This window comes from Phocoena sinus, chromosome 2 (genome assembly GCF_008692025.1).
Source record: "Phocoena sinus isolate mPhoSin1 chromosome 2, mPhoSin1.pri, whole genome shotgun sequence".
NCBI lineage: Eukaryota > Metazoa > Chordata > Mammalia > Artiodactyla > Phocoenidae > Phocoena > Phocoena sinus.
Window position 1 is genome coordinate 150350439 of NC_045764.1, and position 16882 is coordinate 150367320.

Sequence of the window (16882 nt, forward strand, 5' to 3'; positions counted from 1 at the left end):
GTCTGAACTGGAGTTTAATAGAATCATTGTTGTGTCCCCTGATAGAAGCATTCTCCCTTTGAAACTAAGACTTCTAGATCACCAAAGACTGATGTCACAGGGATGGGAAGTTAATATTTTGCTGAAACCGAATTTATTACTCTCATTTATTTCCCTAACAAATGAAAGAAAAACCCTTCTATTTCTCATTAGAGGCATGAAAGGCATCACCATCACCGAAGCCAAAAACCTTGGAACCATCCTAAATTCTTCCTTTTCCATTATTTTAATCCCACCTGTTAGAAAATTTATCAGCTTTACTTTCCTTCACATCTCTCTTTTATCTCCTCCTTTACATCCTCATACCAATCACTGCCTTAGAACAGACTTCAACTTCACTTACTCAAATTGTAGAGACAATATACAATTAGCTTTTCCCACTTATCCATTTACTACTTTTCTGCTAGAGAAATCTTTTAAAAATCACATCATATTTAGTGGCTCTATGTGCTTAAGGTAATTTCCAACTCCTTACCCAGCTGAATTAATTCATCTGTTGTAACAGAGATCCAAAGTCACATGGCTTTAACAAGTTAGAAGTTTATTCTCTCTCGGGACTTAATATGGTGGCTCTACAGTGTCAAGAATCCAGGTTCCTTCTGATTTGTTACTTTACCATCTCTTAGTATGTTGCCCTTATCTACATGGTTCAGGATGCCTCACCACCATGTCAGAGCCAGCATGAAAAAGAAAATGGTGAAGAGAAGGATGTGTTCTTCCCTTTAAGTTTACAGCCTTGAAGGATGTGTAAATCATTTTCACTCTCAGCTCATTGGCCAGAACATGGCTAAAAGTTCCAGCTGCAAGAGAGTTTGGGAAAAGGAGTTTTTAGTCTGGCTATCCTTATGTCTAGCTAATAATGGAGAGGCTCAATTACTGTAGAAAAAGGGGGAATGAATATTGGAGGTGTACCAGTAGTCCATGCCACCGAGGTATACAAGGTCTTCTGGAGATTGACCCTTGCCTGCCTCTTTACCTTATCTCTTAGTGTGCTGCTTTTCCACTCCTTCTCCTTTCCTAGGTGTCCTAGACTTTGTTTCCTCTTTCTTTCAGCCATGCTAAACTGTTTGCCAAACATGCTATGCTGGTATGTGTTTCTCTGCCTTTCCTCATAATGCTTCCTTAGCCTGAGATGTCCTTGCCACCCACTGCCATCATCTCCGATACTCTCTGTTAACCTGATCTCTGAGAATTTGTTTTTCAAGAGTTAACTTAAGCATCTTCTATGATATAAAGCCTTTATTGGAGAGCACCACCTTCACCCTGGTAGAACTAACCATTCTCTCCTCTGTTGCCCTTATTATATGCAGATAGACTTTAGTCATTGTACCTTTTGGCAGTTATTTACACTTAGATTCTTTCTTTTCCATTGTAAACCCTTTGAGGGTAAAGAAGACATTTTATTCATGTATCCCTTGGATGTAGCATAGTGCCTGACAGAGGATATACACTAAATATTTACCAAATATGCAAGTGGGTCCATAGCAAAAATATCTCTGTCCAGATTTTTAAATGTCAGGGCATGCTCTTAAGACATAGCTGGCTGCTGTTTTTTCAACTTTTTGTCAATTAGTCAAGATGATAATGTTAGCTCCAACAATATCTGTAATCATCCTATATTATCTTGTTAATTGTTTCATATTTAGTTTTTAGTTATAATTTAACTCTAAAAGTACTTTCAGAATTAGCTGCGGGACTTTTTTTTCTGTTTGAAATGAGTGGCCTTTTCTGTCTACTAAGGCACAATATTTATAATTGCTTTTTAACAATTCAGTATATCAGTGACTTGCTGCCGGAGATTTGTCCTGAGACCTTCTGAGCTCTGCCACCTTAACATACTGGTTCTAAGATAGATATCTCAGGGTTTGTTTAATGACTAAGAGTCATTTTTGTAAACAGATACTAAGGCAAGATTGCCTTAAATATTTTTACATGGAGAATTTTTTTTTTCTGCTTTACTGTCTTGAGTAATATCTTTTGTTTTACTTGTAGATTTGATGGTCCTCGAAGATTTGAGGATTTAGGGTCAAGGTGTGAAGGACCGAGACCCAAAGGGCCTCGTTTTGAAGGAAATCGCCCCGATGGGCCAAGACCCAGATATGAAGGTCACCCAACAGAGGGCGCTAAAAGCAAATGGGGAATGATTCCCCGGGGGCCAGCATCTCAGTTCTATATTACCCCCAATACATCCCTCAGTCCTCGACAGAGTGGACCACAGTGGAAAGGCCCCAAACCAGCTTTTGGACAGCAACATCAGCAGCAACCTAAGTCACAAGCAGAACCAGGAAACAAAGAACCATTAGCAGACACCAGTAGTAACCAGCAGAAGAATTTTAAAATGCAATCAGCTGCATTTTCCATTGCTGCAGATGTAAAGGATGCCAAGGCGGCTCAGTCAAATGAGAATCTAAGCGACTCTCAACAAGAGCCACCTAAAAGCGAAGTCTCGGAAGGGCCCATAGAGCCTTCTAATTGGGACCAGAATTCTCAAAGTATGGAGACTCAAATGGACAAAGCCCAAGCTGTTACTCAGCCTGTACCCCTTGCAAATAAACCTGTACCTTCTCAATCTACTTTTCCCTCAAAAACAGGGGGGATGGAGGGAGGAACAGCAGTAGCAACATCATCATCACTAACTGCCGATAATGATTTTAAACCTTTGGGTATTGGTCTTCCCCATTCAGAAAACAACCAAGATAAAGGGCTGCCTCGGCCAGATAACAGAGATAATAGGTTAGAAGGCAATCGAGGCAGCAACTCATCTTACAGAGGTCCTGGGCAAAGCAGAATGGAAGACACACGGGATAAAGGACTAGTAAATAGAGGTCGAGGCCAGGCAATCAGCCGTGGCCCAGGGCTGGTCAAGCAAGAAGACTTTCGTGATAAAATGATGGGTAGAAGAGAAGACAGTCGAGAGAAGATGAGTAGAGGAGAAGGCAGCCGGGACAGAGGGTTGGTGAGGCCAGGAAGCAGTCGGGAGAAAATGCCAGGTGGTCTGCAAGGCAGCCAGGAGAGGGGTAGAGCTGGCAGCCGAGAAAGGGGACCACCTCGGAGGGCTGGCAGTCAGGAGAGAGGACCCCCTCGAAGACCTGGGAGTAGAGAGAGAGTACCACCCCGAAGAGCCGGGAGCAGGGAGACGGGACCACCTCGAGGGCCTGGCAGTCGGGAAAGGGGTCTGGGAAGACCAGAGTTTGGTCGTGACAGAGGTCCATTTAGACCAGAACCAGGAGATGGTGGGGAAAAAATGTATTCGTATCACCGAGATGAGCCTCCTAGGGCAACATGGAACCATGGAGAAGAGAGAGGGCATGAAGAGTTCCCATTAGATGGTAGAAATGCTCCAGTGGAACGAGAAAGACTTGATGATTGGGATAGAGAGAGATACTGGAGAGAATGTGAACATGACTATCAAGATGATACACTAGATTCCTATAACAGAGAGGACAGGTTTTCGGCACCATCTCGATCTCACGATGGAGATAGACGAGGCCCTTGGTGGGATGATTGGGAGAGAGATCAGGATATGGATGAGGACTACAACAGGGAAATGGACAGGGACTTGGACAGGGATGTGGATCGGATTGGAAGACCTATGGATATGTATGATAGAAATTTGGATAATGAGTGGGACAGAGATTATGGGAGACCACTGGATGAACAAGAATCACAGTTCCGTGAACGAGATATTCCATCTCTTCCACCTTTACCACCCCTCCCACCTCTTCCACCTGTGGATAGATATCGGGATGATAGATGGAGAGAAGAAAGAAATCGAGACCATGGGTATGATCGAGATTTCCGTGATAGGGGTGAGTTGAGGATCCGAGAGTACCCAGAAAGAGGAGATACGTGGCGGGAAAAGCGAGATTATATTCCTGACAGAATGGACTGGGAAAGAGAACGATTGTCAGACAGATGGTACCCATCTGATGTGGATAGACATTCCCCCATGGCGGAACATATGCCCTCCTCACATCATTCTTCTGAAATGATGGGGTCGGATGCAAACTTAGACTCTGACCAAGGCCTTGGAGGGGTAATGGTTCTCAGTCAGAGGCAGCATGAAATCATTTTGAAAGCTGCACAAGAACTGAAAATGCTTCGGTAAGTTAACTACTTAAGATCATTTCTTTTAGTCAAAACCGCATTCAGACTGCTCTTTTTAAAATGATGTGTTATATTTGAATGGAATCATTTTTTTTCAAGTTCTTATTACCACATGATTTTCATTTTAATTTCTAGTCATTGAGTGCTGTTTTAGGGTAGGATGGATATTTAGGAACTGATAATTATAAACTTATGTCCTGAAATATGAAAATTTGATAGCCATTCTTGGCTTTTGTAGCTATGTTGCCGACGTGCCATGCCTGTGATTGTTTCAAGTTCAAACTTCAACTTCCCAGTGCTCTGGATTTCACAGAGCTCATACGTAAAATCCCCTTTTTCCCCGAGGCAGTTTGCTCTTCGGTATTAGATCTGATAGACTTCATATTCACTAATCTTTGGTATAACTTTGGAAAGTGCTGGAAGGATTTATATTTTTCTCTGTTGAAGCTAAGAATGGTTTACCTGGAAGCAGCCTCAGATTTATCTAACTATTGATTCTTTCTTTTTGGGATGTTTTATCTTTCATTATAACTGGAAGCAGGTATCTCTACTTGAGGATGTTACTTGTTTCTACATAATCAAATATTTTCTTTGTGAGATGGAGAATAGAATTTGGATTTCTTGATTTACAATCACCCAACTATCTATAGGTATCTACATAATGCTTCCCATTAGTAGCAGTAATAATAAAAGCTAACATTTATTGCACGCTTACTATGTACCAGGAACTGTACTAAGTGCTTTGTATGTATTAATTCATGTAATCCTTATACCAACTATATCCTGAGATGAGAACTTAGGAGTCACTGACAGATTGCAATGAGAAATTACTTTTTGAGTAATTTCTTAGGAATTAGCAATGTTTTGTGAAAATAAATTAATGGTTAGTTTTTGATATATTCCAATGTATTGTGTTTTTTTCATTTTTCAATTCTGGTTTACATTTGTGGATTATGCTGATTGAAATCATAACTGAAGCTTTATGACTAAAGTATAATGAGGAAAAATACCTGTAAGTAAAGATGAAAGATCAGGTGCCTCAGGAAACAAAACAGATTTCTGTGGTCTATAGAAGATATACTCTTAAGAGATTTGACTTTTCCAGATTACTCCTGAAGAAAGTAGTAAATGTGGAAAGTATGCTATAGAACATTTAGCTATTCTCTGTTCACTTTTAAATTATGGACACCTTTAATTTAACACCTACTGTGTGCTGGCACTGTGCTAATAATTTAGCATGTATTATCTCAATCCTTCTATCTCAAATCCCTATCTCAAAGGCCTGCAAAGATAAGCAGTAGTATTCCCACTTCACCAAAGACACTAAGGCTCAGAGAGTACCACTTGGCTACCGGAATTGGTAAACCTAGAATTTGAACCCGGTCTCTAAAATCTATGTTGTTTATGGAGAACACCAAGCTGATTGGTGTTACTAAGCTGCCAAGGTTTCTTTCCTTTCCTTTTTGAAATCTCCTTTTCACCCGTTATTGCTTTGTATAGAAATGCTGGATACAAGGTGCCTCATCATCCTTTTTTTAAAGCTCTTTCTAGGCCACATAATAAAACAAAATATATGAAGTGATGGGTAAGAGTGGTCATAGTTGAATACAGGTCAGTCACGTTGCATTGGGAAAGTCATAGTATGATTTACATGAGGCAGAAAATAATCTTTTTTTATACTTGACCCTTACTTTGTGTCCATTTGGGTCATTACACTTTACAAAATGGTAGGGAGAAAATTGTAAAAGGTCTGAAGAGGTTGTGGTAGATGTTGTATGTGTTTACTGTGGGCATTGTAAGGAAGAGTGAAGGGAATTTGACCAGCAATTTAAAGAAAAACTGGAAGAGTTAACATAATTACTCTTTAGGAGTATGAAGTGTTGTTTTTAAAGGTTTAGACTGACAACTGTTCTCACTGTATACGGCAGGGGCTGTAAACTAAAGTGCCCACAAGAACCAGACAGGTAACTAAAATGAGTGAAAGCAGGCCAGTGTAACTCTACTGGGTTTGGTGAGGACTGTGGCAAACTGCTTCATCTAAAGCGGGCAGCCACTGCTCCACTGAGCTGATTGTTGGCATGCGGGAATGTAGGCCCAGTGTCTGCAGATCTCTTTAAAATTTGAATTTATATGGAAAAATATATTATTTTGCTTTGTAAGTAATGGCAGCTAGCTCAGATTTTAAAACTAATATGGAAGCTAAATTTTAAAAAACCTTTTTATATATTCATATATATCCAAATACATTGATATTTGGCCCATGTGCCACCATTTTGCAACCTCTTATCTAAAGACTATTGAACAAAAAAAAATAGCAAGAGAGATTTTTGTCGGATGAAAGAAAAACATGACAAGTAGGTGAGATATTAAAATAGACTAAAGAGGCAGGTTCTAGAATCGGTCCTTGAAGATCAATAATTTATCATTATTTTATAGGTCGTAGATGACTGATCAGTTGGCTCATAAAGGCAAGAGAGTATTACCCTGGAGATGTTTTATGGGCACTGTAGAGGGTTTGAAAAAAGGTTTTAGTTTCCTTTTTTGTTCTTCAATATTAATTATAGTTATTTAGGAATGGAGAACACATGCCTTATGTACAACGGCAATTTTATTTGTTTACAGAGAACAGAAAGAACAGCTTCAAAAGATGAAAGACTATGGGTCTGAGCCACAGATGCCTGACCATCTACCACCCCAGGATTCGAGATTGCAGAATACACCTTCAAGACCTGGAATATATCCGGTATGGGAAAATATGTGCCCAGAAAATGAAATGGTTCTTACTTTGTATGTTTGTATGTCATTTGATTTTTTTTTGTATTACAATAAGTATAAATTTCCTCTATAAAAAATGTAAATTTTGGAAAAGTAAAAAGCTAATGGTAATGGACCTTTGAAAATATTATGAGTATGGTCAAAAGTGTGACAGAAATGCTTTTGGTTTGATAAGTACACCAAGTACACCTGAACTATATATATGGCTTTGTGTTCACAAAATTGTAGAATTTTCCTGGTAATCCTTTTTGTTCAAATAGTCCTGTTTTCCATTTGGACAGTATAGGGACTCCCTGTGAGCCCTGCTCATGTGAGCTTCGTAGTCTCCCTGCCTCTTCAGGCTACTAGCCTTTAGCTAGGGAAGGGGTTGAACATCATGCCCCAGTTCAGGCAGTGAAGCTACGTTAAAGACTTGTGTGATTAAGCTCTCCCCTTGTTTTGTTTTCATTTTGTTGTTGCTGTTGTCGTTTTACCTTTAAGCCAGTGATGGGCTTTAAAAACGTTATCATGCAAATATAAGTGAGAGAGAGAAAAAAACACTGCTAAACCATTTCATCGGATTAACTCTTCATTTCTCAACGTTCCCTTCCATCCTAATCTAACACACAACAGTCGGATGTAATTGTTGATGTCAGCAACCACCATGATGTTGACTCCCCAAATCATATCTCTTGGCCTGTGTATGCATCCATCTGCCTACAGGGTTTCTCTCTGGGTGTGTCTCCTGCCAAACTCAGCATATTTAAAATGGAGCTCATTACCATCCTCCATGAAAACTTGTTCTTTCTCCTCATTATCACCTAGTCACCCGAACTTGAAACCTGAAGCCAGCCCTAACTCTTTTCTCTGTTCTAACCTTCTGTGTTCAGTCATTCTGTTGATTAATTTTACTATCTTTTTAATATTGTTCAAGTATTCTATCCTCCACTTCCCTACAACCTCAGTTCTAGCCTTTGTCAGTTCTTGCCTAGATTATTTCAGAAACACCCTAATTCATCTCTCTCCATCTCATTCCCCTCTGATCCATTCTTCATTCTGCTTCCAGAGTGATTATTTTTAAAATATTTTTGAATCAAATTTTGAGTTATAATTTACATATGTTTTAAGCCCACAGTTTGAGTTTCGACAAATGTGTACCAAAAGAGAAAAAAAATTTCCATTGCCCCCAAAAGTTCTCTCATGCCACTTTGTAGTTAGGACTACCCTACACTCTACTTTAGGCAGCACTGATGTGACTGCTGGCCAAAATAGACATTTCATGTCTTTTTCTTTTTTTTTTTTTTTTTTTTTTTTTGCCTGCATTGGGTCTTCGTTGCTGTGCACGGGCTTTTTCTAGTTGTGGCGAGTGGGGGTTACTCTTCGTTGTGGTGCACGGGCTTCTCACTGCGGTGGCTTCTCCTGTTGTGGAACATAGGCTGTAGTCATGCAGGCTTCAGTAGTTGCAGCACGTGGGCTCAGTAGTTGCGGTACGTGGGCTTCAGTAGTTGTGGCATGTGGGCTCAGTAGCTGTGGCGTCGGGTCCTAGGGCACATGGGCCCTAGGGCACAGGCTCAGTAGTTGTGGCTCATGGACTTAGTTGCTCTGTGGCATGTGGGATCTTCCCAGACCAGGGGTTGAACCCACGTCCCCTGCATTGGCAGGTGGATTTTTAACCACTGCACCACCAGGGAAGTCTCCAAAATGGACATTTTAAAACATAAATCTCACCATGTTGTACCTTGGCTTTAGAACGCTTCAGTATTCTTGTGTTCCTTTCAGGATAAAATCTAGATTCTTTTGCCTGGCCTTTTATGTTCTTCCTGAGCTGGCCCAAGCTCTGCTTACCATTACTTGCTACTCCCTCTCTTTACTTTCCCTCCACATGGAGCTTCTGACAATTCTATGAGTGTGACTGGCTCTTACTTCATGCCTTTGCATATGCATGTTATTCTCTAAACCTAGAGTTTCTTTTTTTTTCTCTTCCTATCCTCTCCTCCAACTAGTTAATTGTTTATTTTTTAGAACTCATCTCTGTATCTTCTTTTCCACTTGTGTAAGACAATTGCCCTTGCATGTACGCCTGTAACATCTTATGGGCCTCTGTCAGAACCCTTATCATACTGTATTTGGATTGTCTGTCTTGCCTTCTGTCTTGTCTTGCCTTCTCTCTTATCTTGCCTGTCCTTCATAAGGATAGGAGCTACATCTTTTATCTTTGAATCTCTTAGCAAATAGTAGAAGCTCTAGATTATAGATCCACATTTCTGCTTTATTCACTTGATAAATCAATCATAAACATTTTAACATATTGCTACAAACTTTATATTTTTGATGCACAATTTATTAAAACTATTCCATTTAACAAAGTTAAACCTTTGTTTCTAATCTTTTATTAATACAATGTTAATAAATTTGTATCAAATTCTTATTTTTTTTAGTTTTAATATTTTTTATTGAAGTATAGTTGATTTACAATGTTGTGTTAATTTCTGCTGTACAGCAAAGTGATTCAGTTATACATATATACACATTTTTAATATTCTTTTCCATTGTGGTTTATCCCAGGATATTGAATACAGTTCTTTGTGCTGTACAGTAGGACCTTGTTGTTTACCCATTCTATAGATAAAAGCTTACATCTGCATTCTTTATTTTCTACAAACCACTACCCATTATGCTTCAAATTCTTGTTTTAGATAACTTCTTAAAAGTACTTTTAAAGTCCTATAGTGGTATACTTTAGTTAAAGAACGAGGACATTTTTAATGATTCCTATAATATAGCCAACAGCTCTCTAAAATAGTTATATAACAACTATACTATAGCCTTGCAAGCATCAGCTACTTAATATTTTTGGAAGATATAATATTTTAATAAAATGTTTTAAAATGTTTGGTAGTGGGGCTTCCCTGGTGGTCCAGTGGTGAAGACTCTGCACTCCCAATGCAGGGGGCCCAGGATTGATCCTTGGTTAGGGAACTAGATCCCTCATGCTGCAACTAAAGATCCCGCACACAGCAACGAAGATCCCGAGTGCGGCAATGAAGATCCTGCGTGCCGCAACTAAGACCCGGTGCAGCCAAATAAATATTTTAAAAAATAATAAAATGTTTGGTAGTTTTGATAATTAGTGAACATGAATATTTTCTGATAACTGTTAATTACATTTCTTATAAAAATTCTATTTTATCTGTTTGACTCTTAAGGTTTTTCTTACTAATTTATGTTATCCTTAGTACGGTACAGATATTAATCCTTTCTCATGTAAATACTGTAGGAGTGTTCTGTTTTTCACAAATGTATATATTGCTTTCACTATGTAATATGAAGAAAACACTTTTTATTTGTAGACATAGTCCAGAATTCTTATGATATTTAAAGCATGTCTGGATAGCTGTGCTCCAGATGCGGTAGCTTTGTCATGTATAGGCATTCCCTTAATAAAGTTTAAAGTGCCATAACCTAAAGTTTACCTTACATCATTTACCTAATAGTCATTTGTCTTTAACTCCAGCCTATAGTGGCCTCTTGTTAAATAATATTTCTTACGTATTAGCCACAATGTAATTTTGTTACTCAAAAAGTTTAACACGCAGCCTGTGTATGAATAAACATATAAGTAATGTGTATTGTTGGCTTTTCAAGATCTAAAGCAGCTGTCAATTTGTCAATAGAACAAACCAGAAACATAGAACTAAGAGAAATGGGTAAAGAGTGTTCGAATCAGAGATTAAAATTATCTCTGATTACAAAGATTAAAATAAAATTTAACGATTGGGTTTCACTATTAAGTAAATAGAACCTATCTGCCAAGAGATTCTACTGTTTCCTTAATATACATTTCTGTTGCCATTTGGTGGTTGTCAGAGAGATTACTAAATGTCCTATTTGGTTTCTTTGTTTTGTTGTTTCCCGGTTCTGATGTTGTGTGTTGGTACCAGCCTTGCCACAAACTACTATTTTCAGTCAGACAATTAGGTAGAAGTGAGGGAGCTAGCTAGAGTTTGTTTCTCTCACTGGAAATTCACTATTTTTGTGGAAGAGATAGGTTACCATAGTGGGGAGATAGTTTATAGCAGAGATTCTTAACCAGGTGGTGAACATCAGAATTACAGAAGTTTTGTTTATTTTAAACTAATGCCAGGACCTCACTCACAGAAATTCAGTAGGTTTGAGGTGGGCCTAGGATACTTGTATCAAATTGGCTAGCACCCTAATTTTTCTGGAAGGAGAGGAAAAAGAGGGTGGTTCATTGCACGGAAGGGAGGAGGTGATAGTGTTGAGGGCATTTTTTTTTTCCTTTTTTAAACCAACCTAATTGAGGTATAATTTACATAATCTAATTTGCCCATTTTCAGTTTGTAATTCAGTGATTTTTAGTAAATTTACTGAGTTGTCCAACCATCACCATAATCCAGTTGTAGAACATTTTCATCACCCCAGTAAGATCCCTCGTGCCAATTTGCAGTTAATCCTCATTCCTACCCAAGTCCCAGGCAACAGCTAATCTACTTTCTGTCCCTATAGATTTGCCTTTTTGGGCATTTAATTTAAGTGGAATCATACAATATGTGGTCTTTTGTGTCTGGCTTCTTTCACTTAGCATAATGTTTTCAAGGTTCATCCATGTTATAGCATGAATCAGTACTTCATTTCTTTTTATTGCCAAGTAACAATCTGTTGTATGGCTATACCATATTTTGTTTGTCCGTTCACCAGTTGATGGACACTTGGGTTATCGAATAATGCTGTTGCGAATATTTGTGTGCAGGTCTTTGGAGGGGCATGTTTTTCTTGGTTAGAGACCTAGGAATGGAACTGCTGAATTATTTGGTAAATTGAAGTTTAACTTTTTGACAAATTGTTAGACCATTTTCCAAAGTGGAAATTTTACATTCTTACTAGCAGTCTAAGAGTCTTTGTGTTTCTCTACATCCTTGCCATCATTTGTTATTGTCTATTTTATCAATTATAGTCATTCTACTGGGTATGAAATGGTGCCTCATTGTGGTTTTAATTTTCACTTCCCTCATGGCTAATGATGTCGAGTATATTTTCATGGGCTTATTGGCCATTCATATATCTTCTTTGGAAAAATATATGCAAATCTTTTGCCCATATTTTTTTTGACTATTTGTCTTATAACAGATTTTTATATTCTGAATACAAGTCCATTATCAGGTAGGTGATATGCACATATTTTCTCCCTAATGGTGTATTTTAAAGTACAAAAAATTTTGAATTTTGAGTAAGTTCAGTATATCAAATTTTTCTTCTATGGATTGAGAACCAGATTTTAATTTCTACTGATATGTGAAAACATGATGGTATGCTCATTCGTTAAGCCATTTACTCTGTTCTCCAGCCTCCAGGGTCCTATAGACCACCCCCTCCTATGGGTAAACCACCAGGTTCAATTGTAAGACCCTCTGCTCCACCAGCAAGATCATCTGTTCCTGTGACCAGGCCGCCTATCCCAATACCGCCACCACCACCCCCTCCTCCTCCGCCGCCACCTCCTCCTCCAGTGATAAAGCCACAGACTTCAGCTATGGAACAAGAACGCTGGGATGAAGATTCTTTCTATGGCCTCTGGGATACAAATGATGAACAAGGACTGAATTCAGAATTTAAACCTGAAGCTGCAACGATTCCATCTGCTCCAGTGTTACCACCCCCACCTGTTCACCCTTCCATCCCTCCTCCTGGCCCGGTGCCTATGGGTATGCCACCGATGTCCAAACCACCACCAGTGCAGCAGACTGTCGATTATGGCCATGGCCGAGGTGAGTGAAAGTGGCAAATTTGTATTTGGGATTCTAAAGGAATTGTTAGCTTCAGCTTTGGCTTCCTTAAGCTTCACTCTTACAGTGTTTTTATCCCTGATTTTGTTTACCAGACATATCCACTAATAAAGTTGAGCAGATACCCTATGGAGAAAGAATAACTCTGCGTCCAGATCCACTACCTGAAAGATCAACTTTTGAAACAGGTAGGAGTCCCAGAGAGATCAGTATTTTAAAACCTTTTAGGACCCAATTATCATATGATTTCCCTTTTGGTAAGGTTATCTGGGCCTCGCTTTTTTTTTTTTCTTTCAGTGTTCAGAAATAAAGTTTTGTGTTTTTTTTTAATTAATTAATTTATTTTTGGTTGCATTGGGTCTTCATTGTTGTGTGTGGGCTTTCTCTAGTTGTGGCGAGCAGGGGCTACTCTTCGTTGTGGTGCGCGGGCTTCTTATTGCATTGGCTTCTCTTGTTGCGGAGCACGGGCTCTAGTCACACGGGCTTCAGTAGCTGTGGCACGCAGGCTCAGTAGTTGTAGCTCATGAGCTCTAGAGCACAGGCTCAGTAGTTGTGGTGCACAGACTTAGTTGCTGTGCGGCATGTGGGATCTTCCCGGACCAGGGCTCGAACCCGTGTCCCCTGCATTGGTGGGGAGATTCTTAACCACTGTGCCACCAGGGAATTCCCAGAAATAAAGTTTTAATGGAACACAGACACACTCCCATTAGCTATTGTTTACAGCTGCTTTTATGCTAACAAACCAGAGCTGGGGTAGTTGCGACAAAGACTGTATGTCCTATAAAACATTTACCGTCTGTCCCTTTACAGAAAAAGTTTGCTAATCCCTGTTCTAGACACTGGGAATTCAACAAGAGAAAAATAAAAGTTTCTGTGCTTGTGAAATTACATTCTAATGGGAAAACAAACAAAAAGAATAAATGAACAAGATCGTTTCAGACCTTTGAATGTATTATAAAGACAGTGAAACATTTGATGTGATGGATAGTGAAGGTGGTTAATTTAGAGTGGTCAGAGGAGGCCCCTATGACAGTGAAGATGAGAGCTGAATGACAAGGAGTCAACCATGAAGCATCTGCAAACTGACGGTCCCAGTCAGAGGGAACAGCAGGTGGTAGGTCTCAGGATCGGGAAAGTGTGGTTGCATCACAAAGAGATGGGGAAGGTAGTAGGAGGTGAGATCAGAGAGGGAACTAGGGTTAGGCAGGGGCCAGCTCACAGAAGGCCTCTTAGAATGTGGGCCTCCCTTTAATATAGCTAAAAGATTTCTTTATAAGTTGAATTTAGGGCAACAATTTATGCTAGTTCTAAATTTAGATTTGTACATTTCTGCTTTTATTTCAGAAAAAAAGGGATATAGTTCTTATTTTATATTGTTTTTATAGAGCATGTAGGCCAACGAGATCGTTATGATAGAGACAGAGATCGTGAGCCTTATTTTGATCGTCAAAGTAATGTCATGGCAGATCATCGAGATTTCAAAAGGGATCGGGAGACACATAGAGATCGAGACCGGGATCGTGGTGTTATTGACTATGACCGGGATCGATTTGACAGAGAACGCCGACCTCGAGATGATAGGTATGCTATGAGAAGTATCTTTGCCGGGTGTGCAAATTACCATATACTTAAGTTCAGCAAATGTCAGTGTAGTTAAAGGAACTTTAGTAAATGATGTATTTTTCTCATGCATGTGTGTGTGTAATCTGGAGAAGGAAGAGTACCAGTTTTCAGGAAACTAGGTGGTTGAGTTTTGTGAGCTTGAATTCCAGAGAGTTAAATGGGAGCTGGAGATAGCCAGAAAGGAAAGGAAAGAGTATTGTTGACAAAGTTGTAGTCATTGCTTAATTAATAGGCAAACAATTTGTTTTTGCAATTTGTGAGTTCTGTGGATGTGTGTACGCAAGGCAGATCTAAATGGGAAAGCAAAATGAAAATATAAGTATTGACTATGTATAATGAGTACCCATAGAAAAAATTGGGCAGATAATGGTGTTGCATTATAAGAGACCTCCATATGTTTTTCATTTACCAAAGCACTTCCTGTTAAACCTTCTAGGACTCAGTCATATCGAGACAAAAAAGACCATTCCTCATCCAGAAGAGGGGGATTTGATAGGCCATCCTATGATCGGAAGTCTGACCGACCAGCCTATGAAGGACCGTCCATGTTTGGAGGTAGATTAGTGCCTTGTTAACTATAAAGATGCTGAGAACTGAAAACAACATGAGATGCTTTCCATTGTAGTTATGGATTTAAACTTTCAGAGTAAAATGCACTCACAGATTTCTCAGAGGTGACAACGTTATCACCAAAAATAGCCATGTAATTGATGAAATAAAATGTAAATTGCTATTTTTACATTTTTAAAGAAATTTTGGAAGCTAGAAACAAAATCGCTTATAATCCCACCACCTACCATACTACAACTATTGTAATTTTGTATATTTCCTGTCATTCTCTCTTCACACACATATTAATGAAGTTGTAATCAAAGTATAAATACAGTTTCTTTGTTGTGCTTGTTCCCATTGATATTGTGTACTATATACATTTTTCCATACATAAACCTATTATATTAATGGCTCTATGATAGTCCATCAAGTGGATGAGATATATGACTCTTATTTTTGGACATTTAGGTTGCTTTTAGTTTTTCACTGTTACAAATTACACTTAAACTAGAAATTCACACCTACTTATACAAACAAGCTTTCCTAAGCTGATGACTTGTTCTCAATATTGTAAAGCAGAAGTTACATACAGACGGACTATAAATCATACTCAGGACTATTCAGGAGTACATGTTATTCTTCTGTGTTCTGTTAACTTTTTTCCTAAGTTTAATACAAATAAGGATGAATTCAGTAATTTTCAGAACATTCTTTTTGCCTGAAAGAATACCTAAATCTTTTCATTTTCTTGATTTCAATAGATTTACATTATCTTAAACTATCTCTAATTAAGGATAAAAGTAGCCCCCAAATCACCATAAGTTATATTACCTTAGGAGGAGTGGAGAGAGTTAAAATTTTAAATAATTACTGTATAAATAGTAATTTGTTCAACTGCTGGAATCCTAGGAGAACGAAGAACTTACCCAGAGGAGCGAATGCCCCTGCCAGCTCCTTCACTAAGCCACCAGCCACCTCCAGCTCCGCGGGTTGAGAAGAAACCTGAATCTAAGAATGTGGATGATATTTTGAAACCACCTGGCCGAGAGAGCAGACCTGAGAGAGTAAGTCCTATGTAAATGACTAGTTTTCTTGCAAATTAGAAGCTGATAAGAAATCTCTTTAGTATCCTGAACAGAATTTCTGTACTTTTCAGTGACGTAGTATTTTTAAGAAAATTTTATTTTATTTTATTAAAGTATAGTTGATTTGCAATGTTGTATTAATTTCTACTATATAGCAAAGTGATTCAGCTACACAGATATATACATTCTTTTTCATTTTGGTTTAATCACAGGATATTGAATATATATAGTTCCCTGTGCTATACAGTAGGACCTTGTTGTTTATCCATTCTGTATATAATAATTTGCATGTGCTAATCCCAAACTCCCAGTCCATCCCCCCCCACCCTCCCCCTTGGCAACCACAAATCTGTTCTCTGTGTCTGTGAGTCTGTTTCTGTGTCGTAGTTAAGTTCATTTGTGCCATGCTTTAGAATCCACATATAAGTGATATCATGGTATTTGTCTTTCTCTTTCTGACTTACTTCACTTAGTGTGATAATCTCTAGGTCCATCCATGTTGCTGCAAATGGCATTATTTCATTCTTTTTATGGCTGAGTAGTATTCCATTGTGTATATGTACCACATCTTCTTTATCCATTCATCTGTTGATGGACATTTAGGTTGTTTCCATGTGTGACATAGTATTAATATCAGATTAAAGGCATCTTCAAATCATCATAAAATCTCATAAACTGCCTACCCTATAGAATCTAAGAAATTAGAGCTTAATTGCTTGGCAGAAAAAAATGTTGAAAATTTTAGAAAATAATTCATAAGAACTCAATTAATTGCAATTTGAAGAAGGGAAAAGAGGATTTGGTTTTATGGTATGTGGAACTAAAAGAGGGAGAATTAGGAGACTTGATTAGTTTAGACCTATTTTCCTCCGTATGTATACATTCTTAAATTTATCTTATATTGCAAAATAATTAGAT

General features: G+C 38.5%; 1 protein-coding gene across 4 annotated transcripts in view; it reads left to right on the forward strand.

The window, feature by feature from the left end:
• YLPM1 (YLP motif containing 1) overlaps positions 1 to 16882 on the forward strand; it is a 66898-nt gene that overhangs the window by 29427 nt on the left and 20589 nt on the right. For 3 of the 4 annotated variants that reach the window (XR_004348256.1, XM_032621062.1, XM_032621070.1), the window contains exons 5-11: positions 2032 to 4143; positions 6769 to 6889; positions 12266 to 12686; positions 12800 to 12892; positions 14090 to 14285; positions 14764 to 14882; positions 15789 to 15943. Coding sequence is in view for 3 of the 4 variants with exons in the window: in XM_032621062.1 (XP_032476953.1) it covers positions 2032 to 4143; positions 6769 to 6889; positions 12266 to 12686; positions 12800 to 12892; positions 14090 to 14285; positions 14764 to 14882; positions 15789 to 15943 (3217 nt within the window). In the remaining variant the exon portion in view is untranslated. The remainder of the gene's footprint in view (positions 1 to 2031; positions 4144 to 6768; positions 6890 to 12265; positions 12687 to 12799; positions 12893 to 14089; positions 14286 to 14763; positions 14883 to 15788; positions 15944 to 16882) is intronic. The other variant, XM_032621066.1, reaches the window with a different exon arrangement.